The sequence below is a fragment of the Terrapene carolina genome, unplaced genomic scaffold (genome assembly GCF_002925995.2).
Source record: "Terrapene carolina triunguis isolate 2854851 unplaced genomic scaffold, T_m_triunguis-2.0 Scaffold33891, whole genome shotgun sequence".
In the NCBI taxonomy this organism is placed as follows: domain Eukaryota; kingdom Metazoa; phylum Chordata; order Testudines; family Emydidae; genus Terrapene; species Terrapene triunguis.
The window spans coordinates 12,351,422-12,379,034 of record NW_020698242.1 but is presented as its reverse complement, the minus strand read 5'-3'; the positions used below and the strand labels follow the sequence as shown (position 1 = coordinate 12,379,034).

Sequence of the window (27,613 nt, the reverse complement as noted above, 5' to 3'; positions counted from 1 at the left end):
CAAGATTAGAAATCAAGAGCTCTGTCTTCCAATCCCATACTCAGTTCAGTAGCCCGTACTGAAAGATAGGAAGGGTAACACCACCACCACCACTGACACGCCTCGGTAGAATATAAGTGGCCAAAAAGCTAGGGCAGAGTGAGATCTGAGTGCTATCCTAGGAGCCAAGTTATTATATGTATTTATTTCAACACTTCTACATAGCTTAAGATTTCCACTTTAAGATGCTGATGACATATAGATAGATAGACAGATATATAGAGAGATACCTATCTCATAGAACTGGAAGGGACCCTGAAAGGTCATCGAGTCCAGCCCCCTGCCTTCACTAGCAGGACCAAGTACTGATTTTGCCCCCAGACCTTAAGTGGCCCCCTCAAGGATTGAACTCACAACCCCGGGTTTAGCAGGCCAATGCTCAAACCACTGAGCTATCCCTCCCCCCAAACTTATAATACAGCTCCAAATTACAGGTACCAGGTACTGAATTCAGTTCTAGATTCTTGCACCGCTAGCAAAGAACAGGTTCAGTGACTCATGGTTTTCAGGAACAAAAACAGAAAGGTATTTTAAACTACATCAAGGGAGAAATTGACTTTTCAACCCAGCCCCACCCCAATGTTCTCCACTCCCTTCCCTGTAAGGTATTTATGTAAATTTGTATTTATAGAAACATACACCACTGTTTTGCCTTCTAGGTGTATTTATAAAATTAAGGACATAACTTCAAATTTTATAATCTGCTACCAACAAGTGGCAGCATCCAAAAATGAAAATATATACAAACAATTGATCAGCTGCAGCCAACCTTGTGACAATTGTCTGTAGCCTAAGAAATTTGAAAAAGCAAAACAGAAGAAAATTAAGGGAACATTTTCATTTTCTCACAGAAAATGTTGGTACAGTATTGAAATCAGAAAAAAAAACGACTTACCCATAGTTAACATTTTCTTTGACGTCCACCTCCCTATAATTTTTTAAAAGAGAAAAAAAAAATTCATGAACTATTTAGCCATCTTTGAATGTCACAAAACAATCACGCTATCAACATTATGATCTAAAAATTCAATAGTTAGGATTTGCTGCGATATGTTACTTGGCTCTTGCAATGATTAAGGGCTTAAAAATTGCTGACATTTTCCAACTTAAATGTAATGACTCAACATACAAAGCTTGCTAAGGAGAAGTTATTTCTTATATCAATCTGGTTACACAGAACTGTTCCTCTTCAATTTCCTGAATGAACTGGATGATCACTTTTTCAGGACTCAATCCATACTAGTTTTATAAATTCTGTTCAACTCTGCTGCACACAAGTAAAATGTTAAACTGACTATGTTTAAGGAGAGTACAAGTGCCTAGCAAAATGGGGCACTGATTTTGATGGGGTCTCTGCTGAGTACTACTGCAATACTGTAAAATAACCACCTGAATACTTGTAGATTTAAGAAGATAGGTTTTACACAATGTTAAAACCCAGGCTGAAATTATCGATCCAGGCTTTGTCTATTTAGAAATTTAAGAATCTGTAATACCTGCATTGTAGTTAACCTGTTAATAATATTAGGGACAACATGTACTGGTTACATATGAAAGTTTTTCAGAATCAAATAGGGGGGCATGGATCAGTGTTCATGTTGTGCTCCCCATCAGTACCCGTCCCGGGCCAGGGAAGCTAACGATCCAACCAGTGGACCAAATTTGGTGATGAATCCTGGTCACATGCCACTTGAGGAACATTGTAGATATGCTAAGGTGAGAATCAAATAAAACCAGGTTACCGAATGACTGATGTTAGCTCTTACTGTATATAGGGAGTTATTGTTCTGCAACTACCTGCAGAATTGGGTGCATGGTCCCTCTCATAGTGAAAATGTGGAAAAGGAATTATGTTTAATTCCAGGGCAAATCTGCGCCTAACAACCAACCAGTTTCATTTCCTCCACAGTCAAACTGGCTGGCACCAAGACTTGGCAAATGCATTCTTATATGGTGAGCAGGAGAGTGTGTGTGTGTGTGTGTGTGTGTACCAAAGGAACACAAATCACTAGCCCAAACTAACATGACAAATTCAATACGCAACTGGACAATCAAATTGGCATACTAGGCTCTGAAGAAACAAGAGCAAAGTACTCGGAAGGAATAAAGCTAAAAAAGCTTAGAAGGAAAACTGGTTTTGAACTAGGACCAAGCTGAGGCATGCCAAGTAATAGCAGAACCTATGGTTTTTGCTGGCGTGCTTCTGATGTTGTTACATAAATGTGGCTAATCTTCAGAGGGCTGTGTATTTCTACACAATTGGAGCGAAAGGTTAACTGCAAACAGACATGTAGGGATTACTTCCCACTCATCCACTCCAAAAAGCAAGGATGCAAGCACAAAGCCACATCTTACGCTGGATCTCGGACATCTCTAGTGATGCGATAATTCCAGTCCCGGAAAAATTCATTTTCTTTGTCGAATTCACGTTCATCTTCTCCAATGGTCACTGTAAACCGCTTCTCCTCAAAATCAGGCTCTTGTTCTTTTCTTATTGTTGCCTTTTTTAATACCTGTCACAAGGCACAATAAAAGACTTAAGGAAGCAACAAGCTTGAGGCATGGAGGGCAAAGTTCAGCTTACTAATGGCACATCAGCCCCAGTGAGGGACCTGCTTCCTAATTAACCTGTCTCTCTCCTGTTCAATTCTCATGAACAGTTAGGGTTTGGATATCTACTTGAAGCAAGACATGTAATATTTCACTATCCTGTTAGCTCACAAAGATGAATCAAGACAGCCAAATTGATGGGATCACTAAAAGGCTCTCGAGAAAGTTAAACCCACAGCTTCCTAGCTGAACAAAACGGGGTTCACCCTGCCAGCACCACAGGAAACAGCAGAGAGGCGATGGCACACTGTACCAGCTTGAAAACAGTTCTGCTGTATTGGCGGGTTGACTCCGGTGTCCTGGGCCCTGCTCAGGAGCGATCTCCACTGGCTAGTGCTGATGGGAGAAAGAGCTGGAAACCAGCTCTTCTTGACCAGAGGATTGCCATGTTATATCACACAAAGGTGACTGCTGGGTTAAACACACAAAACAGACTCCCCCAAAGAAAAAAGGATAAAGTTACACATCCCACCAAAAGGTTCAAAGTTAGTGTCATGGAAACATCTTACAAATCAGACTGAAAGTAGCGGCTACGCCCTCGGACTCTTCTTAACCGCCTCCACCGAGCAGAGAGGAGAGACCACTGAGAGATTGAAAGTCATTCCCAGAGGCTTTGACTATATTGTCCTTCTGCCACCAATGATACCCATAGGCTGACTTTGAGCGAAAGAAGTTATTGTAGTTCTTAAAGAACACTTTACCTCTTTAGCATGCCGGAGTCCTCTCTCCCAGGCACTTTCTGTTGGAGGATCTGGAGGGGGTGGGGGCAAAATTTCATCAACTACAGGCGCACCCTGTTAGGAAAATGAGAAGGAAAGGGAAAAAGACACAGGCTGATATTAGAACTAGTTGGAAAATTGTGCTTTGTGAACGTTTGCGAATATCCAGGCGAAACATCAGCAGGGCACACTTGAAAAGTTATTGCCATTTACTAGAGGTTGTAAAAAGCGCCTTCTTAAAATGTATGCATCCCACAAGAACATTTGATTTTGCTAAGTTAACGGCCCAAATTTAACACATCCGTCATCGCCTGCAATGTATCTGCAGATCTAAACAAGCAAAAAACACAGAAGCCGCAAATGCAAAGCGATGTTTTCATACCCAAGGGTTTGCTGGCATCAGTGGGTGAGGGCCAATGGGAGGAGCACCATTGGGTGAGAAAGGGTCTGGTTTGGAGATCAAGGAGTAGTTCCCTTTGTCGTTCACACCAGGATGGATAAACCTACAGTTCATTCCCCAAGTACAGTGACCTGTGAAAAAGCACAGACATCTCATTCAAACGCTGCACAGAACAGTTAAACACCTGGAAGCTCTGGTATCTTGTTCTGCTCCAGAACTATCTGAAGTCTTCCAGGAGAGAACATCTCGGATTTTCAGAGACATGACCTTTCTGCTTCCCACCTTGGTTCACAGTCACTTACTTTCAGGGCACCCAGCAAAGCCTTTTTGCCTGGGCTTTCCCTGAGAGATGAATTCAGTTGGGATCACGGGTGAGCGAAAACCCGAGACACTTACTCTGGTAGGGTGGGAGGGCTGTCTATGTGGGTAGTGATCCAGAGAGTTTTGTGTGCACGTTTATAAGTAAAAAGTGCTTAGAGCATAGTTAGGAACTTTTATAGCTCAAAACTAAATAACCCAGCAGGAAGTTTAAAGGCATCAGTCTGAGTTACATACACAGGCCGATGGCGGGGAGGAAAAATATAACTCAAGCTCCTCTAATAGCTGATTCTGCACAGGAGCAGGAGAAACATTCTCAGGGGGCCAGAGACAAAATTTAATATCAGCTCCTCTGAAAGTCCACCTATGATGCTGCAGTGGGTTAGCTGAAGTTATCGTACCCATGGGGAACTCAGATGTTTGTAATGCAATATGGATATGGCCTAGTTCCTGGTCTGAATTTAGCTCAGGTTAGTAGGTAACAGAACTTGCTTTTCCATTTAGCTGCTCACACAAAATCATTTGATGGACCTTCAGTAGAGATCCTGACAGGTGTCTGTGTCACACAACCACCACTATAACTGCAACCTTGATTGGCAGTCTCAGCATTAGTGATTAAACGTTAATGGGACACAGAAATTTAACTACCTTCTCACCCCTAAAGGTGGTCCCTTCAAGTTAAGGTGGAGACACATTGGCAGGACAACACACAAAGGAAAGTTACATTGACACTGCCTGTGTTGTATCAATTCTGTGCTAAAGGGGCATTCAGTCTCCAAGGCTGTCCATTGCCAAGACACTAAGTTAACTGTGAGCTTTTATATGCGATCAAAGATAACACTGAGTAAGTTAACCTGAGGCATTTGGTACTTTCATGTTTTCTAAGAGGGTTAGTGTGCCCCCTTCAGGAACTTTATAAAACTGACTTCACTCATTAAGAAAGGATAGTATATTTCCAGTAGGGCTGTCAAGCGATTTAAAAAATTGTGATTAATCGCACTGTTAAACAATAATAGAATACCATTTATTTAAATATTTTGGATGTTTTCTACATTTTCAAATATACTGAGTTCAATTACAACACAAAATACAAAGTGTACAGTGCTCACTTTATATTTATTTTTGATTACAAGTATTTGCACTGTAAAAAAACAAAAGAAATAGTATTTTTCAATTCACCTAACACAAGTAGTGCAATTTCTTTAGCATGAAAGTTGAACTTACAAATGTAGAATTATGTACAAAAGAAACTGCATTCAAAAATAAAACAGTGTAAAATTGTAGAGCCTGCAAGTTCACCCAGTCCTACTTTTTGTTCAACCGATCGCTCAGACAAACAAGTTTGTTTACATTTGCAGGAGATAATGCTGCCCACTTGTTTACGTCACCTGAAAGTGAGAACAGGCGTTCTCATGGCACTGTTGTAGCCGGCATCACAAGATATTTATGTGCCAGATGTGCTAAAGATTCACATATCCCTTCATATTTCAGGCACCATTCCGGGGGATATGCATCCATGCTAATGATGGGTTCTGCTTGATAACAGTCCAAAACAGAGCGGACTGATGCATGTTCATGTTCATTATCTGAGTCAGATGCCACCAGCAGAAGGTTGATTTTCCTTTTTGGTGATTCGGGTTCTGTAGTTTCTGGAGCGGAGTGTTGCTCTTTTAAGACTTCTGGAAGCATGCTCCCTACCTTATCCCTCGCAGATTTTGGAAGGCACTTCAGATTCTTAAACCTTGGGTTGAGTGCTGTAGCTATCTTTAGAAATCTCATATTGGTACCTTCTTTGTGTTTTGGCAAATCTGCAGTGAAAGTGTCCTTAAAACGAACAACATGTTCTGGATCATCATCTGAGACTGCTATAAAATGAAATATATGGCAGAATGCAGGTAAAATAGAGCAGGGGATGTACAATTCTCCCCCCAAGCAGTTTAGTCACAAATTTAATTAACACATTTTTTTTTAAACAAGCATCATCAGCATGGAAACATGTCCTCTAGAATGGTGGACAAAGGGGCATACGAATGTTTAGCATATTTGGCACGTAAATACCTTGCATTGCCAGCTAAGTGCCATGTGAACATCTGTTCTCACTTTCAGGTGACATTGTAAACAAGAAGCGGGCAGCATTATCTCCTGTAAATGTAGACAAACTTGTTTGTCTTAGCGACTGGCTGAACAAGAAGTAGGACTGAGTGGACTTGTAGGCTCTGAAGTTTTACATTGTTTTGTTTTTGAGTGCAGTAATGTAACAAAAAAATATATCTACATTTGTAAGGTACACTTTCACGACAAAGAGATTGTACTACAGCAGGGGTCGGCAACGTTCGGCACGCAGCTCGCCAGGGTAAGCACCCTAGCGGGCCGGGCCAGTTTATTTACCTGCTGACGCGGCAGGTTCGGCCGATCACGGCCCCCACTCGCCGCGGTTCGCCGTCCCAGGCCAATGGGGGCAGCGGGAAGCGGCACGGGCCGAGGGATGGGCTGGCCGTGGCTTCCCGCCGCCCCCATTGGCCCGGGATGGCGAACCGCGGCGAGTGGGGGCCGCGATCGGCCGAACCTGCCACGTCAGCAGGTAAATAAACTGGCCCGGCCCGCCAGGGTGCTTACCCTGGCAAGCTGCGTGCCGAACGTTGCCGACCCTTGTACTACAGTACTCGTATGAGGTGAATTGAAAAATACTATTTATTTTATCATTTTTACAGTGCAAATATTTGTAATAAAAATATACACTTTGATTTCGATTACAACACAGAATACAATATATATAAAAAAGTAGAAAAACATCCAAAATATTTAATAAATTTAAATTGGTATTCTATTAACAGTGCAATTAAAACTGCGATTAATCATGATTAATTTTTTTAATCGCAATTCATTTTTTTGAGTTAATTGAGTGAGTTAACTGTGATTAATCGACAGCCCTAATTTCCAGTAAATGTATAAAGGATTTGAAAGTTGAATGCTGGGACCATTAATAAGAATCTACACAGACCATATTTTATTTCTTATTGAAATATGTCAAGTGCAAGAGTTACTCTGGCAAGTAAGAGGCTCTTGTGCATGTGGTCGAATGGCTACGAATTACGTGTTCCACTAGGATGGGTATAAACACACATTTCACAGAATCAGTTATATTTATCAAAATGGACTGACGTGGCCACACGACATGACACTTTGCAATTAATTCCTGAGAGAGACCAGAGACTAGAATTGGAGCATCCGAGGTCCCACAATGATGCTTTTAGCTTGGCTCCTAGACAGCAATATTTCTATAGATCTCCTGTACCGGGGAAGACAGAGAGGAAATCAAGGTCATCCAAACAAAGCTGAAATCAAAGGAATGTATCTTTGGCAAAAGAGCTTGACGTAATTCAATCTGAATTTTCACACACTGAGATAAGGGCCTGGTGATTACAATAATTCTGTGATGCATTGGGATGTAATCTGATTAAACAACACTAAAAATGAAGGACAAACAACCCCACCCAGGGAAAACTCACCTGGTTCAAACAGAGGAACACACCCCTTCCTGCGATAACACTACCAAACTCATGACAGGAAACAAACAATTAGACACAGGAAGCCATTCAACAACACAGGTGAGCTACACTTAATGCTCAGCTCTTGGAAAAATCCCAAACAAATCCCTGTGTATTCTTTGTTTAACATAGCAGTGAAAGCAAGTCTTCCCACTCCGCCCTTTCTAGCTTTATTTTAGTTAGTTTATTTCATTTACCATCTCTACTAAAACAAAAGCATTTGGGTGAACGCAACTTTAAGGGGAAGTTGAAGGAACTCAGTCTAATATGGTTCATATTAAATACTGTTATAAACAAGGCTTTACAAAACCAAGTCTCCACATCTTTTGAAGAAATTCCATGGAAACAGATTTTAGTTTTTAAACATTCTCCGCAGTCTTTGCAACAATGTGCTAGCATATGAGACCTTGAAAGCGAAACTGGTTAGTTTATTTCCAATGGTCAAGATGGAGGAAATGCAAAAAGCAAGCAGAAAGCACAAACAAGTTAGTTTTTAAACCTTTGTTTTACTAATCTCAGGTGTTGTGTGTAACAAAGGCAAGAAAATTTGTTTCTTAAAAATATGGTTTTTCACTCAATAGCACTCCTCTTTAATCCCAGTCCATAAAGACCTAAGTAAGTAAAATCCATTTAACCATGTCTGAATATTGGAGACATTGTAGCAGAATTTTTGGACGCCTTCGATCTCTAGCTAGCTTTGAACACTCAGCGGTTGACCTCCAATTGATCTGCCACAAATTATTTATCCATCCACTCGCTGGTCGTCCTCTACTACGATGACCTGCCACTTTTGAGGTTAGTTCCATTTCTGTGCCTGATGGGACCAACGTGCATAAGTTTGTGCCTATTGATTTCCGACAGCAGGGTCTGCTCGTCTCCAATATATTTCTAACATATGCATGTGTCTTAGTTTTCCCATCCAGGAGATATGCACGAGGTTTTGACAGCACCACATCTCAAAGGCTTGAATTTTCTTCTTGTCAGCAGCATTAGTTTCCCACAATTCACATCCATAAGTCACTATGGAAAAAATTAAGCTGTTCACCAATCGAACCTTTGTACATGTTGAGATGCCACAGTGTTTCCAAACTTTTGTAAGGGAGGCCATTACTTGATGAGCCATTCCTAGTCATGTTCTGATTTCTTTGGAACAGGCTCCTTGGTTGGTATGTATGAGCCCAGATAATTACTCGACTGCCTCTACAACGTGATGTAATCGTACTGTCCGGGTAGTCTGTTTTTGTTAATCATGTCAATGTGCATGCATTTCATTTTCACTTCATTCAGGGATAGTCCATAGTACAACAGACTCCGACATCTGTTGCTTTCCCTCAGTGGCTGTAGCAAAGAGCATTGTGTCATCAGCTATCTCAGACTGGTTAAGAGGTGTCTGCTAATGAAATCCCAGCTCCTTCCACTTCTGTCAAAACCTTCCAGGGCATGTCTTGTAACTAATTCTGCATACATGTTGAAAAGGCTTGGGGACAGAATACGCCCTTGTCTCACCCAGTGGAAAACCAGTCGCTACCACCTGCTGCTGTTCGCACTGTGGTCTGTTATTGACAGTGGAGACTTGCAATGAGTTCATTGAGATGTTTTGGAATCCCCATGTCTGCCAGTATCCTCCAAAGACAGTCATGTCAGAAGGTATCAACGCTTTTGAGTAGTCAATGAAACACATGATCAATAGGTGATTAAACTCCTTGCATTTTTTAATGATATAATGGATAAGAACATAAGAACGGCCATACTTGGTCAGACCAAAGGTCCATCTAGCCCTGTATCGTGTCTTCCGACAGCGGCCAATGCCAGGTGCCCCAGAGGGAATCAACAGAACAGGGAATCATCAAGTGATCCATCCCATGTCATCCAGTCCCAGCTTCTGGCAAACAGAAGCTAGGGACACCATTCCTGCCATCCTGGCTAATAGCCATTGATAGACCTATCCTCCATGAACTTATCTAGTTCTTTTTGAATCCTGTTATATCTTGGCCTTCACAACGTCTTCTGGCAAAGAGTTCCACAGACTGTGCGTTGTATTAAAAAATATTTCCTTTTGTTTTAAACCTGCTGCCTATTAATTTCATTTGGTGACACCTACTTATTGTGGTATGAGAGGACGTAACACTTCCTTATTTACTTTCTCCACACCAGTCATGATTTTATAGACCTCTACCATATCTCCCCTTAGTCGTCTCTTTTCCAAGCTGAAAAGTCCCAGTCTTATTCATCGCTCCTCATAAGGAAGCTGCTCCTTTTTGTTGCCCTTTTCTGAACCTTTTCCAATTCTAATATATCTTTTTTGAGATGGGGCGACCACATCTGCACACAGTATTCAAGGTGTGGGCGTACCATGGATTTATATAGAGGCAATATGATATTTTCTGTTTTATTATCTATCCCTTTCTTAATGATTCCCAACACTGTTAGCTTTTTTGACTGCCGCTGCACATTGAGTGGATGTTTTCAGAGAACTATTCACAATGACTCCAAGATCTCTTTCTTGAGTGGGAATTTAGAGGCCATCTAATTTAGACCCTATCCCTATCATTTTATATGTGATGCTTGTGATCTGCTCACATGTGCCTCTTCCCTCTCTGAAACTGGCTTGTTATGGTGGTTTCTGTTTCTATCACTTCGCTCATGTGCGACAATAGGGAGATAATATGATTGTTACTACACTCTGTTATGTCTCCTTTCTCTGATACAGGAAGAAGGATTTCATTCGTCCAGTCATCTGGTCAGTTTCTAATCATCCATACATCACTACAAATTTTCGACATTACATCAATATGTGGTCATCAATCACTTTTAACAATTCTGCTCATACGTTATCTGCCCCCAGTGTTCTACCAGGCTCTTTTTTTTTTTTTTTTTTTTTTTTTTTTTTTAATTAATAAAAATAGCACGCGCCACTTCCTGTTGCAGGATTAATGGCTCCCGCTCCACACTCTCCTTTCCGCGGTCCTGTATTTTAAGTGGCTCTGATGAGGCATACAGATTGTCACAGTAATCCCTCCACCGGCATTTAGTGTCATCACCTTCAGTGAGGACTCTGCCATTATGATCTGTTATCATGAAGACCATAAAGACCTAAAACTTCATTAATCCAGATTATATTGTATCAGACTTCAATAGGTCTCACATTTTTGATTTTCTATACTGAGGGGAAAAGTTTCTCTTCCTAGACTACGCTAGTAGCCTACTCAGTCTGAATCCAGTGTTCTGTGCTAAAAGGGACACTACCATTCCTCACCTAATCAATCAGCCCTGATGCTACGTCTGCCTTTAACACTGTGCCTCTTGGGAACTCTTTATGGACAGTTTCTAAAAATGTTCTGCATTTCAGAACAGCACATTTACATGCAACGCATTGCTTGGTAAAAAAGGCAGACACTATTCATCAAATGCAATACCGAGCAGATCTGTGTTGGTGGAGCTGAGAGGAAAGGAACATGACATACCAAGTTAACATTTACAGGGAAATGCAACATTATTTCTAGCCTTGTCTTCAATAAAAGATATTTCAATAAATGTCTCTCAAAGGAAGAAGTGGAATCCTATTGTTTGGGATTTATAGAAGTAACCTGGATATTGAGCTGCAGGGAACAATTCTGCCCTGGCAGGGCATGAACTAGACAAGAACGAATGAGTATTTTCCATCTCTAATTTGTACAATGTAATATTTTTAAAACATTTGAAGCAATATTTGATTATTAAGAGGACCTCTGAAGAGATTTTTATTTCAAGGTGCAGCAAGTCATCCTTTATTTGAGGCATTCTGCACTTAAGACAGAACAATTGTTACATATTTTGCATGTTTCCCTGTGTAAAATCAGCACTTGGCCACCATGGAAAAGAAAGGTGATCTGAGTGCTGTCTGGGACAGCATGCCTCATGGGATTGGTAGACTAACACTTGCACAACTGAACAAGAGAAGCCACAGAGAGCTCGATTCACTCCCTCTGCTGCAGTATATTGTTACCTTTCATGAAGAATCGGCAGGTGGGACGCGGCCTCACTTTCCTATCACTGGGATCTTTAACTTCTCCCTCCTCCAGATCATCATCCTGCAAGGCACAGAAGGACAGATGCTTAAGAGAGTCAAGTCATCATGAAAACCACAGACTCTTTCACAGTAAAATCAAAGCCAGCAACTCCAAAGTTCCTGGGAATGTGTGTCCCAGGGCAACTGGGAACATAACAGTGTGATACGCACTGTGGACCTTCCTATGCCTAAGAAAGGGTAGGGAGGGTATTAATTCTAGTGTTCCAGGGAAGACTGGAAATCCTGCAAGCATCAAGAGCTTCTTAGAATCTGAAGCCTTGTCTAGGTACTAAGTTGCACCCATTTTCCATGTTTTTAAATTGTTTTAGTTAAACTGGGACAAACCCAAGTGGACACTCTGAAATCAACTGAACTGTATCATACTGATTTATCTTGAGTCCCTCCTTTAGTTTATCAATTTAAAAATGCATGTTTAATTACAATGCTGTGACTCTTGTATACAGACCAGCCCGAAAGAGTGACTGATGAGGAGAGCTGATACAGATGTTGGGAACCTACATATTAAGTTCTGGAGGACAATTGCTGTGTTATAACACTCATTTGAATATGCCTCTTTATCGTGTGTAGTGACAGAATCTCATGAACAGCCTTTCAGGGAGGAAGTTAAGTCTGTTGTTTTCATAGTCCCCTGTTGCAGCAGTTAAATCACACTCCCTTCTCCACCATTCCTACCCTTTTATTTTTTAACACTGCTCAGGAGTTCAGCGTCGAGTCATAAAGCAGCGTGGCTTATAATGGAACTCAGCATAAATTGAGAGCCATGATGCAGCACGTGGAGAACCTTAGGAAGATGGAGTGCGTAGAAGCTCTCCAAGTTACCTTCAAGATTAGTCATCCTGAAAGATTAGAGATCCAAATATGATTTATGAAAAGAAATGTCTATCCACAGAATAAAACAAGTGTAGCTTCACAGAGCAGGCCTTTGCTTTTGTTCCCAAAGGAAACTCTTCCGGAACAAGCTTTTAGCCACGTGGATTTGTCAGGTCAAAGGGAGGTTTTTTTTAAAAGGGGTTCAGTGGAGAGAAAAAATGCATGTGACAAGTGACATCAAAGGCACTAGGGGCACGAATGACAGCTGTTCGGACTCAGGGTATGTCTACTATGCAGCTGGGAGCGTGCTTCCCAGCTTGGGCAGATGGACATGTGCTAGCTCTCCTCGAGGTTGCATGCTAAAAGTAGCAGCGTAGCCAGCAGTTGCACGGGCAGTGGCTCAGGCTAGTCACCTGCCCACGAACCCATCTGGACATCCTGGGTACGTTCTCCAGCAACAAGCCGAAGCTGTTGCCCACGTGACCCCTGGCTACACGGCTAGCTGAAGCAGAGCTAGTGTGTGTCTGTCTCCTCATTCTGGGAGGCACATGCCCAGCTGCAGTGTAGATGCACCCAAAAAGGTGTTGGAACCTTACCTGGCCTCTCCCAGCTTCTCTACCTCAAAGAAATGCAAATATTGCCATACTGTGGAACACATCTTAATAGAGAGAGTGTCTTGTGGACACCTTCCCTCTCACTGGCAAGCAGGACATCCCTGTAGCAACTACAGTGATTACATCAATGGAAAAGTTACATGAGGAAAGCGTTTTATGTATTTTTAGCAACGTAACAGCTGGAAACCAGGAGAAATGTCCACTTGGCTCTGGATAACCCAGCTCTCCAGGGACCCAGTGTTTAATATCTCTTTCACTCTATTCCTTTCGAGATTCTCTCAGGCCAGATCTCCTTTTAAAAAATGCCTGCAAATGGTGTATGTGTTTAAATCTTGTGCTAGCTTTTCTTCCCCATCAAGCTAAAAATGTCTGCAAACAGCATAAACTGCAGACAAATTAACATCCCCCTCCCCCCCCAAAAAGATGGGTCTTGCATTCAACATAATGTGAATGGAATAGCCAGCTTAACGCAGCTCCTTTCAATAGAACTGTGCGAAATCTTTGCAAACCTAGTGCTTGAACAAAAGAGAGAGTATTTAATTCTGTGTGGTCTAACGAGAATCAGACAGCTGGGATCCCCATTATAAGCTAATATATGAAAGCCATTCAGAGTGCAAATTCATCTTGCATATTAGTGTGGACAGCGTTCCCAGGAATCCCTAGTGATCGGGAGGAACGCTTTAGTATTGTATCAAGATACATGTTAAAAGTTATTCTGAAATGATTTTAGGGATCCAGTAAATTTAATTGCTTGGATTCTCCCACCACAAGGGTTTCAGGTAATATAGAACACAGAAATGTCTAACCCAGGGGTGGGCAATAATTTTTGCAGGAGGCCACTCCACGAATGTTGGTAAGTCGTCACAGGCCGCACATTTCTACTATATTAATGGAGGGGGTCTAGGCGGGAGCTTGGGTGCAGGAGGGAGCTCTGGGCTGGTGCAGAGTGTTGGGGTGCAGGAGAGGGTGAGGGGTGTGGGCTCTGGGAAGGAGTTTGGTTCAGGAGGCGGCTCGGGGCTGGGGCAGGGGATTGGGGTGCAGGAGGGGGTTCTAACCTGGGGCAGGGGATTAGGGTGCAGGAGGGGGTTCTGACCCGGGGCAGGGGATTGGGGTGCAGGAGGGGGTTCTGACCCGGGGCAGGGGATTGGGGTGCAGGAGGGGGTGCAGGGTCTGGGTGCAGGAGGGGGTTCTGACCTGGGGCAGGGGATTGAGGTGCAGGAGGGAGTGTGAGGTGCAGGCTCTGGCCGGGAAGCGCTTACCACAGGCGGCTCCCGGCCGGCGGCGCAGCAGGGCTCAGGCAGGCTGCCTGCCTGCCATAGCCCCATGCCGCTCCCGGAAGTGGCTGCGGCTGGCTGCTGCTGGCACATCTCTGCGCGCCCCTTGGGGGGAGGGGGGCAGTGGGTTTCTGTGCGCTGCCCGCATCCGCAAGCACCACCCCCCCAGTTCCCATTGGCCGGTTTCCGCCAGGGGTGCGCAGAGACATGCCAGCAGCAGCCGTCTGCTTCCGGGAGTGGCGTGGGGTCACGGCAGGCAGGCAGCCTGCCTGAGCGCCCCGCTACGCCGCAGGACTTTTAGCGGCCCGGAGATCACGAGGGGGCAGCCAAAGAGCCTGGCGGGCTGGACAGAAATGTTAGACGGGCCGGATCCGGCCCGCGGGCTGTACTTTGCCCATCCCTGGTTTAACCTGGAGTGAAACTGAGTCAGAACATTTGAGTGGTTTGAAAATATATAATGTATTTTATCAGATCACCTTCCACAATGAGCAGAACATAAGAGGAAACATGTGATCCTGACCACTGAGTTAGCCAAAGCACCACGTGATTAACCCGATAAAGAAAATTCAAGATATTTGTCAGAGGATTGCTGATTGGGGTGTGAGCAGTTTTGTTCAGACCTTTGGGCTAAGAATTGAGCCATTCAACTGATCAAAACAAAGACAGGTGGTCAATGCAGGAAAGATCATTTTTGTTACTGTATTCTTCCTACAAGATTTAGAACACACTTCTACTTGATTAAAAAAGGACTTGAGGTCTTTTTGAAGAAGCCCTAATAAGCTAAATCCTCTGTCATTCACCCAAGTTTCCTGAATGTTTTATCACAATGGGGTAGTTCAGCCAGACATCAATGCATAATTTGCATTCTATGCTAACTTCAGCTAATGCTGGTCTACTACAGTTTCCACTCTCATATGAACCTCTTTTTCAAAAAATGTCACTGCCAGCTGCAGCCCAACTGAAAAACAAATTGAAATGACAGACTATTATTTTGTATGTCTCCTCCAATTAACTTCCTCTCCTTTAGTCGTCAGTGGAGAACATCCTACTTTTCTACCCTAACCTCCTAGCTCTCAGGTTTGGGTAATCTTCTTTGGCTGAGTACGACTAGAAATGACTCCTTTCCAAACCCATTGCTTCCTTGCTTGATTATCGAGTGGTGCTGCAGTGACAAACTTTCCCTGCCCAGTTGCACCTCTTGCATGGGGAACAAGAAACAGAGCCAAGAAATTGCACTTGGGTCTCTGACATAGAGGAATTAATGCTAACCACCCGGCTTTTATATTTTAAATGCTGTCTTACACTCCCAATAGTCAGAGTGAAGTGTGGTCTAAATACAAGACTGAGAGCCCATAGGAAGGGTTCTAGGCCCTGATCTGTGGTATTGAGAAAGTCATTTCACCACCAATTCATTCTCCTCCACCTGTAAAATGGCACTAATATTACACACGGTGACTGAAGAGTGCTGCTATACAGCAATCTGGGCACAAAGTACTAAGTAAGCGCTATTGACCACAATTCCTAATGGGATCGGTCACTTTGCCTTTCTGAGTATAAACTCAGATCAGTCACCACAGGAAATGCGCATCACCAAAGCGGCAGACCACAACTTACTTCTATTGTCAGCTCTTTTTGTTATGTTGTTTGTACAGTGCCTAGCACAATGGAGTCCTGATCCATGACGAGGGTTTTAAGGCACTATTGCAATACAAACAATACAATCTATTTTAAGCACGTGGGTTTGCCACACATGCCGGATATCCCATCTGCAGGAGCCATTATAGCCTGGTCGGTTAACAATGTACGAGTGACGGCATAGCTTGTAAGAGTCTAGCTGGCTAACTAGGTGCTAGCATTACCCAAAAGTGACCTTTGCGAGCAAAGGTAGAAATCTGAAGCTCTGGAGACCCTGTGCACTGATCAGGACCAAGTTTAACTTGAGACATCTTTACAGATGTTGTGCACAACAGGTTTTTCCAGAGTACACAGCAACTGAAGTCACAGTTATGTACACAGCAGGCCTTCCTTTTCAGAAACATGCATCTCATTTATACGCTGGGGCATAACCGGAGCTCGTGAGGAATGGGCAGTGATGGACAGTTTGAGAGCCTACAGTCGTTAGAGGCCATAAATTAGGCCAAAAAAAAGCTACTGTAGATATTCACATCAAATATGACAGATGTTCAGGGCACGACAGCCTAAGAGCCAGCTAATTCTGAATCCAAGGGCAGAACACCACATTTCCCCACCCCACACAGGCGTTGCTGAATTCCCTCCCCTAAGGATAACTCAAACTTACATCAATCTCGCCATCATCAATTTCTCCATCATCTTCCTCTTTCTTCTTCTCTTTGAGGGGATCCTGGCCATCCTTTTCATCGTCGCTTTTACTGTTGGATTTCTTCTCGTCCTCGGGTGCATCGTCTCCCTTCTCCTCCTCCTCGTCATCCTCACCCCCCGCCTTCTCTGCCTCATCCTCTGGAACAGCAGCACTTGGCTCCTCGGGAACCTCCTCATCGTAGTCCAATTCATGCTCATCCAGTTCCCGAGTGACAGAGGATGCTTCGTCTCCAAGATCAATTGTCCGGTCTTCCTCCTCCTCCTTGTGACACGGGGAGCTCTTCAGCTCCCTGCTCTGCTCATTATTGTCAGAGTCCTGAGACTTGGTTTCACTTAAATGGTCCTCCTCATCTGAGTGGTTCTCCTCTTCGCCCTGACTCAGTCCCCTGGCCGCATCCTCCTCTTCCTCTTCCTCCAGAATGTTGCCATGACCCTCTCCATCCAGTTCTCGATCTGACCCACTCTCTTTCAGGATTTCGTCGTCTGAGAGCTGCTGGTCCTCCTCCTCGGGAGAGCAGGGGTGTTGCTCAGGGCTGTCGGAAACATCCATCAGTACTTGCTAGTCTGCTAAGGGCAAACACAATACGTTTAGTATGTGGAACAAAAACTCTGTCCTCACTCATTGTATAAAATACAGGAATCCAGTTTGTATCTTTCTACTGGAGGAGGTGTTGCCTGAATGCATGGTCAGGGCTTACCTTAATATCTTAACAAAGAAGAGACTACAGATGGTCTGAGCTTACTCCACGGAACGAAAGAAGTTTAAATGGCCAAACATCTTAAACTGTTTATTCCAGTACTGTCGAAGACTGATTACTTAAACGGGATGCTACACCTTGTGCATGCACAGATACAACCTCAGACTAGGATTTCACCTATTTTCCAAGCTACACAGGGTCAGGCCAGATCACTACTTGGATAGGTGATGTCCCAAAAAAATTCCAGATGCTGCAAGAAACGGTGTGGTACTCTTCCCTAGAAGACAATACTTAACTAGAACCTCAGCATGGAGATATGCTGCAGCTTTGGGATGACATGTAATATAGAAGACCTAACCAGACATGGAAAGATCCAAAGATAATCACATTCTGTCTACCTAAAGTAATTCCCCTCATTTCAACTGGATAAGTTATTTTTCACATCTCCCCCTAAAAGTGGCGGAAAGCACTGCTAAAACGGTTGCTGCGTTCCACCCCAGAGGTAGCTGTATTTCAACAAGACGTGGGTGAGCGCTATACATTCAGGGTCTGATTTCAGAAGTGCTCAGTTCCCACAAATCTATCTGAAGTAAATGGGAGCAATGGATGGTGCAGCTACTCCGATAACCTGGAACACAAATTGTAATGAACTTTGGTAAAAGCAGCTATATATATTGGCCAGAGCAAAGACAAAATGAGAACTGTATGTATGTGTGACTGGTTTAGATTATTAAGAAACATTTAATAAAGTTAAATTTAGAATGCAAAGCTATGTCTAAGCACCGCTCTCTCTATATAGTAACACCGTATCCAAAATATCTTTAAGTTAACGTTTCAATATCAAATATATCCATGTGCTGCATCGTGTCTTTTTTTGTATGTTCAATATGAACATTTAAAAAATTAGGTCTCTGCTTATAATAGAAAAGATAAGTACAGTAATGACACGAGGCAAGGCAGAAGGCATTTCAGAAGTAATACATCAAACGCATTTGTGTTCCACAAAGGAGAAGGCTGACTTTATAGGGGACTGGATGACCCAGGGAACTGGTAAAGAGGTATAGGTCTTCTGACCTCCAGGTAAAGTTACCACCATTTGATAGCTGTTTGGTACTCTATGCAGTTACCTTAACCCTGAGAACAAAGTACATATCACCAGACACACCTCAATAACTGGCACCAGTTGGCAGTCTCAGAAGCAGCCCAGGACTGAATGGGCATGGGTCTAAACTGGGTATAGAGGTTACTCCTCCAGAATGCTGGAGAGGCAAACTAATGGTGTAGCATGGGGAAGTTTCTACTGTAGTTCTCCGTCCTGTACCTATGGCATGATTAAACAGAGGCTTTAAGTTCCCAGCACTGTCAATCTGACGCTTTTCCAAACTACTAAATTCACCATTAATTATATATATGTGTGTGTGTGTGTGTGTGTGTGTACACACGCGTGCAAACATAGTCTGACTTTTCTTTGTGAAAGTGTTCTATAATAACGTAGGTTTGGGAGGGCAGGAGGCAGAGGTTAGAAGTCAAGAGGAGAACTGGTATTAGGCTTGTTAAGGTACCTTTATAGCTGAAAGAAAAATCATGGGATTGCAAATCAGTTTTATTAAATTCCTCTCACAGACCGATTCCATCCCCCAAAATATGCATCATGCTTCACTCAACTGATTCATCTCCATTATAGATCGCTGAAAGCTTGTTCACTTTGTGGAACAACTGCAGTTGAGAGCTGCATAATGTGCCAGATTTTCATGGTTTACATTTAAACTCTTCAGATGAAAGATGCTACACGTATAAAATATTATATTAAACCAAGCAGAAGGGAGCTTCTTTAAGGAGACAATCCATGTCTCCTTCAAACAATTTGTATCCATTAATTCTACTTCTGTGTGAAGAAAAAGAGTTACCACCACCAGTCAGCTGTGCAGTATTTTCTCCTCTCCTGATCCACAACTAGCTCACTCACTCTTCACTACCGAGTTTCTTTGACCCAGATTGTAGCAAAAAAAGGCTGCCATTTACCTTAGCGGTAGGCAATAGACGATGACAGGGGCATGCTAGGTCACTAGTGGTCAAGCAGACTGCCATGAAATCTAAACAGATTTTAAGACTGAAAAAACAACAACAAGTCTCAGAATTTTCAACACCAAACCCTGGCTAATTATTATGGAACTTGGATCTCAGCACTGAAATGGGACAGGAAGGGTGTTACAGGCAACATGGTTTAGTAGTTAGAGCCCAGGATAGGAAACCAGGAACTCTGGAACTCCAATCCTTGCTACCGATTTGCTGTGCTGGCTTGGGCAAGTTGCTTAGCTTGGGTTTCTCAGTTTCCTCATCTGTTAAAAACAGCAACAAAAGAGCCTTAGTTTCCCCCCACTTTTGTTTTTGTGCCTTCTTCCAGGGGCCCCCCCCCCCCCCCGCATGGATCGCTCTCACTCCCAGTCAGCCCAGTTTACCACTGAGATTATGGTAAAGACATTTTAGTAGTAGCTTCTAGTGCAGGGGTCGGCAACGTTCGGCACGTGGCTCGCCAGGGTAAGCACCCTGGCAGGCCGGGCCAGTTTATTTACCTGCTGACGCGGCAGGTTCGGCCGATCGCGGCCCCCACTGGCCGCGGTTCGTCCTCCCGGGCCAATGGGGGCGGCGGGAAGCTGCGCGGGCCGAGGGATGTGCTGGCCGCGGCTTCCCTGGCGAGCCGCGTGCCGAACGTTGCCGACCCCTGTTCTAGTGTTTCTCAGTACACAGAACTTTCTCAAATGACCAACTTTGTGATTTTATTAAGAAATTAAAAGCTCAATAAAAACATAGCTAATTGCCTCCTGCTAATTGCAGCTCTGGACAGTTACGTACGTTATGGGACAGATTTCAAATAAATTGTGCTTTCAAAAACATTTAAAGGTTGATGCTGAACTCAAATGTCAGTCACAAATTGTTACTTTCTGTAAGAACAGTTCTATGACAATTTTAATTATCTAACTGCCTGAGAAATTACCCTTTCCAGCACATGCATGGCAATTTACTTATAATTGGTTACATCTCACATAAAAGGTCAACATTAACAGGCCTGGAGAAACGTACAAACTGTCAAGCAAAGATGAGATAGGGGAATTTATTTGTTTTCTAACCTGCTGCAAACAAGTTGTTTAAAAAGAGGATGCAGGTTAGGGGATGTGAAGGGAGTGGGAGAAAATGTGCTTGTGCTCATTTTATCAATTTAGCTGCTGAGTACAAACGTTCACCTCTGCTGAACTACAACAAAACCACAGTCTAGTCCTGGTACCTCTCTCTCCTGTTGAGCTCCACTAAGAAGTGATGGAAGGGACAAATGTATATAAAACCAGTGCTGTCTTTAATAACAACATTCACAAAGGCAAGCGTTCATGTTAGTTTATTACATATTTCCTGCTTCCCAGCAGCAGCATTGCAAGTTTCCCCACACCGATCCTCAGCAACAGGCCTCCAACCTTGTCTGCTGGGTCATCTCTAAAGCTACTTTGATGAGGCAGCGCACGTGGGAAGCTTGCACTGCCTGCTGTTACGTGGATACACAGAGAGCCCTCGGTTCAGTCAGCTGGTCAGTCTCCATGGCCATCACTCTGCCTCAGTTCACCAGTACAATAGAAAAACTATGCCCAGACGAACGAATGCTATGCTACAAGCAACTATATGGAAATCAAGAAAACCCACCACAAGAATCACAAGGTGAAACTAGAACCAGGAAAAAAGTGGGGAGATAAAATGGTGTGACAATTTTTTATACTAACATGGGGACAGGAGTGGCCACCATTCTCCTTGTAGGCCACTAACTGTTGTTCTTTCAGTGAAAGGAAGGTTAGTGAAAATCCCAGCCTAAACTTTACTCCAAGAAGTTTAGATTGACAGCATTTACCACCCTACCAGAGCAATCAATCCTACCCTGGCTGACGTGGAGATGCCTAGGCCCTAGATGACACACTTGTCTCCAAGTTCTCAGATTCCCCAAACAGGTCCAGAGGACTGGAGGGAAAGCAAGAGAGGAAGCTGTGCTAACGCCTCAACAGCTTTATTTGGAGCAGTATTACAGAAGTATGATAGGACAGGAAGAGATGCATTGTGACTGGCTGAGAGCCTTGCTTATACAGTGGAGGTGAACTAAACAGATCTGTTCAAAGAAAAGGAATAACTCTGAACCTCATGCTACAAAATTGGCCCAGTTTATAACGGGTTAAAGGCAAATTTGTGAGAAATATAAATGGATTTTTTTGGGGGGGAGGCGGGGGGAGAACTACCAATCCACATATAATGCTACAGGATTTATAACCTAGAGTTATGTGGCAATAAACCAATTAATAAATACTACCTTCAACTTAACGCACTTCAAAACCACTTCATAATTTATGGGTGGGGCCACCTCTGTTTCAGGTCGCCTGACTTTTTCCATTAGAAAACCCTGTTTTCAGTTGCCTGTAACTTTGCCAAACTTTAACCTGAATCAGGCTGGGTTTTTTGTTTTTGTTTTTTTTTTCCTGAAAGTTTCATCTAAAACATTTCAGTTGTTTCTGAGAATGGGATTGTAGAAAAATGTTGGTTCACTCAAGTTAAAAAAAATGCCTTCATGCATTGGATCTGGGATTTTAAATTTGGCAGGCAGGGTTGTTCTGGTGCCAGGGATGTACCTTTTGCTGTCCCCATGAGAATTCACCCATTTTTGGCCAAGTTATTAGCCTTTGAAAAAAATCTAGTTCACATATGCTCAGTAGAGACTTGCTAGACTTTGGTAGCTAAATTCTCCTAAGATTCTGCCTGCACTGAGCATTCTGCATCCTTCACAGTTTCTACATGTGACTGGACTGTGCATGTGTTATCCCCACAGAGCAACTGAACATGTTCCATCGCAAGGGTGCAGAGGCAGGACCGTCCCTGCAATTGCACCTCCCTTGCTGCCAAGGGTTGTGGCACCAGAACTGAAAGCAGGGAGACTGTCTCTCCTTTGCTTTCAAAGCCTCTACCTTCCTCCCTCTAAGCCAGGCAACATAAAGGAGGAAACCGTTTGACCTGACTGCAGAAGGGTGACGTCAAAAGTGTGGCACAAATGTAGGGTCCCCAGTTTGAGATGCCAAGGGTCTGCCTATTCAGAGCAGAGCTCCCAGTGACTCAGCTGCAACTGAGAGTGCTCAGCATTTCCATAACTTTGACCCTAAGTGTCTCATGTTCGGTACCCAGAAAATGAGGAACACACAATGGCTACCTATGGAAACTTTGGTTTAAGTGACTTGCCTATCACATAGGAATTCTGTGGCAGAGGCAGGGATAGAATCCAATTTGCTACAGTGACATTCTTCTTTTCCTGCAATCCCCTGCCTCATTCACTATACACGTTCCAGATCTGTGACACGACGCAGGGATGCGAAAAGCAAAAAGCTTCATTCACTACACAGTCCTGATTCATCCCCAAAGCGGGTCCATCCTGTGCACTGAATGAGGCAGATATCCTGAGGGAAAAAAAATAGAATGTGATCATGCAATAAAAGACTATCATAACGCAGATGCATAAGGTGGCAAAATTAAGGTTGCATGGACAACCTGAGTTCTGGCATTTCCTAACTTTTGAGTGTTTGACTTTGCAAACTCAGTGTTGTTTTAATGTAGGTTTTTGGATGTAAATATGAACAAATCCTCAGAATATCACTGCAAGGTATTTAAGTTATCCTCATTTTTACAGTACGTAAAACAGATCTGCTTACTGAGGAGAGGTGAAAAGGGCAGTCTGTTCATATTTATCCCACTTCTGGTTATGTTAAAATAAACTTGTACCAAACCAAAGACCAATAAAAATGTTCTTTAAAAAAAATTTTTAATAGATTTTTTTAATACAAAAGTATTCTTCTGCACTTTTGCAAGTTAAAGAAGACAGCATTGGAGCTATGCAGGAGAAATTTCACATTGAAATTTGGAAATGGAAACAAATGCAATAAAAAACAGCTTAACTAGTGAAGAGATTTTAAAAATTATTTCCATTTTATTAATCAAAGTACTGTTCATAACATAAGGATGTTATTTTTTGAAATATGATTTTTAACCTGACTTGCCCAAGGCAACAGAGCCTAGATTAGAACTCAGGAATTCCAAGCTTCTGGTCCTGTGCTCAAGACTATGCTCAACTCCTATTGTCTGGAAAAGTAACAATGTCAAAGGAGAGACAAGGTGGGTGCAGTAATATCTTCTATTGGACCAACTTCTGTTGGTGACAGAGACATGCTTTCGAGCTTACAAAGAGTTCAATTTGTCTCTCTCTCTCCAACAGAAGTTGATCCAATAAAAGATATTGCCTCATCCACCTTGTCTCTCTAATATCCTGAGACCTGAATACAACACTGAATATTGTTGTGATTTTTGATGCAAAAGACTATCTACCACAAAGGCAAGGTTACCTGAATGGCAAGATAGATCGGAATACCCAAGGGGACTGAGTGTGACTTCATAGTTAGGCTGTTATGGTGCCTGAGTTTACACTTAATAAACGGTTGGGGAAAACGAAGTATAGAATTCTCATCCAATTGGGGTTTGTGACCTGCTTCTTAACAGTCTGCCCTGAGGTTGGTACTCATATTCTTGAGTTACTGCAGCACAGTTTGACAGGTACACCGAACAGAGAGGCTGGATTCTAACTAACACTGTTGCCCTCATTGTGTGGAGTTAAGTGTATAAGGGAAATAGTTTAAACAGAAGTATCTACTGGAAATAGTTTAGAGAGAAAATAAAAGCAATGGAATTGAAGGTAACAATGTTCTGGGCTCAGGGCCCTTGCCTTTTACAAGAAATAGTGCTAAATTCAGTCCTCTCTTGCTCTATGCATATCCCAGTGAAATCAACAGGAGCTGTCCACATGACTCTAAGGGCAGAATTTATCCAGTTTTAACAAAGATGGTTTAAATTGCTGGAGATGTACGTTTCTTATTTGGACAAGCTGTCTTAAAGTAGGTGTTAATCAAAATCTGTCACTAGAGCTCTCTTTCTGCAGAAGGAAAATTCCATTATTTGAGCAGTATTTGACAGAAACTGGTTAAAAGGTACAACTATTTAAGAAGTATATTCCATTAAATCTACAGAAAGTTAAGCTCTGCCTACAATAGCAAACCCAGCTGCTGAAAACAATCTGTTAGCAGTAAGTCCACTGAACTGGTGCTGAAAACAGTAACTTGCTGTCATCAGGTCTTAAGAATGCTTTCTGTAACCATGCTGAAAACGGTTTTGTCCTAGATACACTAAAATCTATTTAAGCAAATGTTTGAAAAATCCAGTCTCCCGGGACTAATAGAAAAGCTTTCTTGGGCAAATGTCATCAATTTCCACAGAACCTAAGCTTTCATTAAAAAAAAAGAAATAATAAAAAAAAGGTTTAACCATCATTATTGAAAAGAAAACCTTCCAAACAGGAACAAAGTGTAAGCCCATGAAGTAATGTCTCCCTCAGCTCCAGCATCTCTGCAACTGCTCAGGCTCTCCAAACTACAGCAAAGTGGAAACTGATCAGAGTATTGTCAATTTCAATATTGGAATTCCATGAGCCATCAGTGAAACAGGTCAATTTCATTCTGGGGACTTCAGAGAGCTCTGAGCATCAGAGCCAGGCCCTGGAGAGAAGGACACCTTATAAAACAGAAGTTGAGGGAGAAACGATTGGAAGACACCCCTCCTCAGTACAGCTAGGAGGTTGTGGGAGAGGCAGCCCCCTTGGTTGCTGAAATGATTCTTAGGGGTCTCCTTTAGTCTACCTCTCCCATAATCTTGTAGCTGCTACTGTTGGACCACGCAAGGCTTGTCTAATATCTGTGAATTTCCCACTTTAAACTATTGGCACATCAGTCTAACTACAGAGAATAAATGAATTTGTTAAGCTTATTAAGTACATTATTCATTAATAATTAGGTTTCAGAGTTAAACTGCATTAAAATAAGTTGAGTGAGATGGTTAGTAAGAGTTTGTTTACACTAGGAAGAGATCTTAACCTCTTTCCACACGCTGGATAAACCCTGTGAAGATCAGGAGAAAGAATTCACACATTTGGCCTAGTTCATGCTACTGCTGGAACAGTGCTAGTAACAATTGTTTCAAAAGAGTTGAACCACTGCTGACAGATTTTTCTGAAAATCAAGTCAGTGAGTAACTCCGGAGCACAATTCTAAGGAAAAAACCCTGTCCACACTGCTCAGTGAACTCAACCTAGAAACAAGAGTTTTGAAATACAGTTGCTGATAACATGGTTACAGCTCTACCATGGAGAGGCCTTAGTGCTACTGTTTCACTGTGCAGATGAAACAACCCAACAGGGCATAGATATATCTACATTGCAAGACTACCATTCTAAACAAAAGGTTAGAGCATCTAATTTATGAGTTCAGTAACACAACACCTATGTTCCTAATATGCAAAATTCATTCTAAAACAAATCCACATATGCAATGTCACGAGAAGTGACAAGAGAAAAACAAGTTTAGATGTAAAACATTATGCATTAAAAGCATAGAGAGCAGCATCTGGATTTCCGGAGAGCATGTTTTCCAGACAGCCCTGAAGGGTTTTCATCAGTAAAGCTTTTTCCTTTGCCTCACTTAAGGTCACTTTGCATCTATCCACAATTCTGAACAAGCTGTCCCATTTAAATAATCCATCATCTCCCCATATATTTACCAGTGGGTATGCTAGCTCAGACCCTCACCTTCCCCAGGTACCACCTGCACCTAGCCACTTGGGTGCAGCTGTGGTTCTCAACCAGGGCTCCAGGCCCCCTGGAGGGGGGGGGCACAAGCACGTTTCAGGGGAGCCACCAAGCAGGGCCAGCATTAGACATGCTGGGGGCCAGGGTAGAAAGCCAAAGCCCCACAGTACGGAGCTGAAGCCCAGGGCCCTGAGCCCTGTCGCCCAGGGCTGAAGCCAACACCTGAGCAATGTAGCTTCATGGGGCCCCAGGCAAATATCCTGCTTGCTACCACTTAACTCTGTCCCTGGCTTTTTTATGCAGAAAACCAGTTATTGTGGCACAGGTGGGCTGTGGAGTTCTTACAGCATGTTCGGGGGGTGGGGGTGGGAAGGGGGTTCAGAAAGAAAAAGGTTGAGAACTCCTGACATGCAGCACAACCCTGCCCTAAACCTCCACTGCCCACCCATGGTCAGGACTGCCTGCAACCCCACCCCAGTCAGGTCCTATTGCAGCCCCCAATGCCTCATCCCTCTCACTCAGCCCCTCAAACCCACTCACCCCGCAGGTCCCCGCCTCTCCATACAGCTTCCTCCCTTCAACCCCGTCCTGGGGAGGGGGACCAGATCCCTCCTGGTGTCCCCCTCCTCACCTGGAGTAAGGCCCCCCCCAGTACCGCCCAGATCCCGATCCTCCCAGCCTGGGGCTCACAGCCCCACTGCAGCCCCCACCGCAGGGTCAGGCTCCCTGTAGCCCCGAGCCCCTCCGCTGCCCCCACCATCCCCATGTGGGGCCAAGTCCTCCCCCCGCCCTCCATCCTGGGAGTCGGGCCCGCCCCGCGCCAAGGGCCCAGCCCCTCCCCCTGCCCGGGGGCCGGAGCCCGGCGCGGCCCCCCCAGGCGCCCGGCTCCCTGGAGCCCCCCAGGCGGCTAGGCCGCCCCCCCGGCTCCTCACCTGGGCGGGGGCGGGCGGCTCGCGCGGGGCGGGGGAGGGGGAGCGGCAGCGCCTCCGAGGCGGGTGGGGGAGGCGGCTCCGGCTCTCGGCGCGGGCGGCGCGGGACGGGGCCTCTACTCGCGGCGGCGGCGCAGGGCGGCCATTGTGTGACATCATCGGAACGCGACAGCCTCCCGGAGCGGGGCGCCCCCGCCCCCACCCGGCCGGCCTTAAAGGGACAGCGGCACCAGGCAGCGTGTGTGTAGGCATGTGTGGAAGGGGGTGTCAGTGTGTGTGTAGCAGGCTGGGAGGGGGGGGGGCAGGCAGTGTGTGTGTGTAACAGGCTGGGGGGGTGGGTAGTGTATGTGTGCTGGGGCAGACAGTGTGTGTAGCAGGCTGGGGGGGGGTGGAGGGGAAGGGAGTGTGTGTAGCAGGCTCGGGGGGGGCAGGTAGTGTGTGTGTGTGTGTAGCAGGTTGGGGGGGGAGCGGGCAGTGTGTGTGTAGCAGGCTGGGGGGGGCAGGCAGTGTGTGTGTGTGTGTGTGTGTAACAGGCTGGGGGGGG

General features: G+C 44.1%; 1 protein-coding gene across 5 annotated transcripts in view; it reads right to left on the bottom strand.

The window, feature by feature from the left end:
- LOC112106328 (zinc finger CCCH domain-containing protein 18) overlaps window positions 1-27,613 on the bottom strand; it is a 111,268-nt gene that overhangs the window by 33,839 nt on the left and 49,816 nt on the right. For 4 of the 5 annotated variants that reach the window (XM_026663648.2, XM_026663650.2, XM_026663651.2 and 1 more), the window contains exons 1-7: window positions 27,073-27,097; window positions 16,701-17,305; window positions 11,620-11,704; window positions 3,751-3,899; window positions 3,351-3,443; window positions 2,395-2,552; window positions 935-967 (exon numbers count right to left, since the gene is read on the bottom strand). In XM_026663648.2, coding sequence (XP_026519433.1) covers window positions 935-967; window positions 2,395-2,552; window positions 3,351-3,443; window positions 3,751-3,899; window positions 11,620-11,704; window positions 16,701-17,291 — 1,109 coding nt within the window. In that variant the 5' untranslated portion in view covers window positions 17,292-17,305; window positions 27,073-27,097. Of the gene's footprint in view, window positions 1-934; window positions 968-2,394; window positions 2,553-3,350; window positions 3,444-3,750; window positions 3,900-11,619; window positions 11,705-16,700; window positions 17,306-27,072; window positions 27,098-27,613 lie in introns of those variants that run through there. The other variant, XM_026663649.2, reaches the window with a different exon arrangement.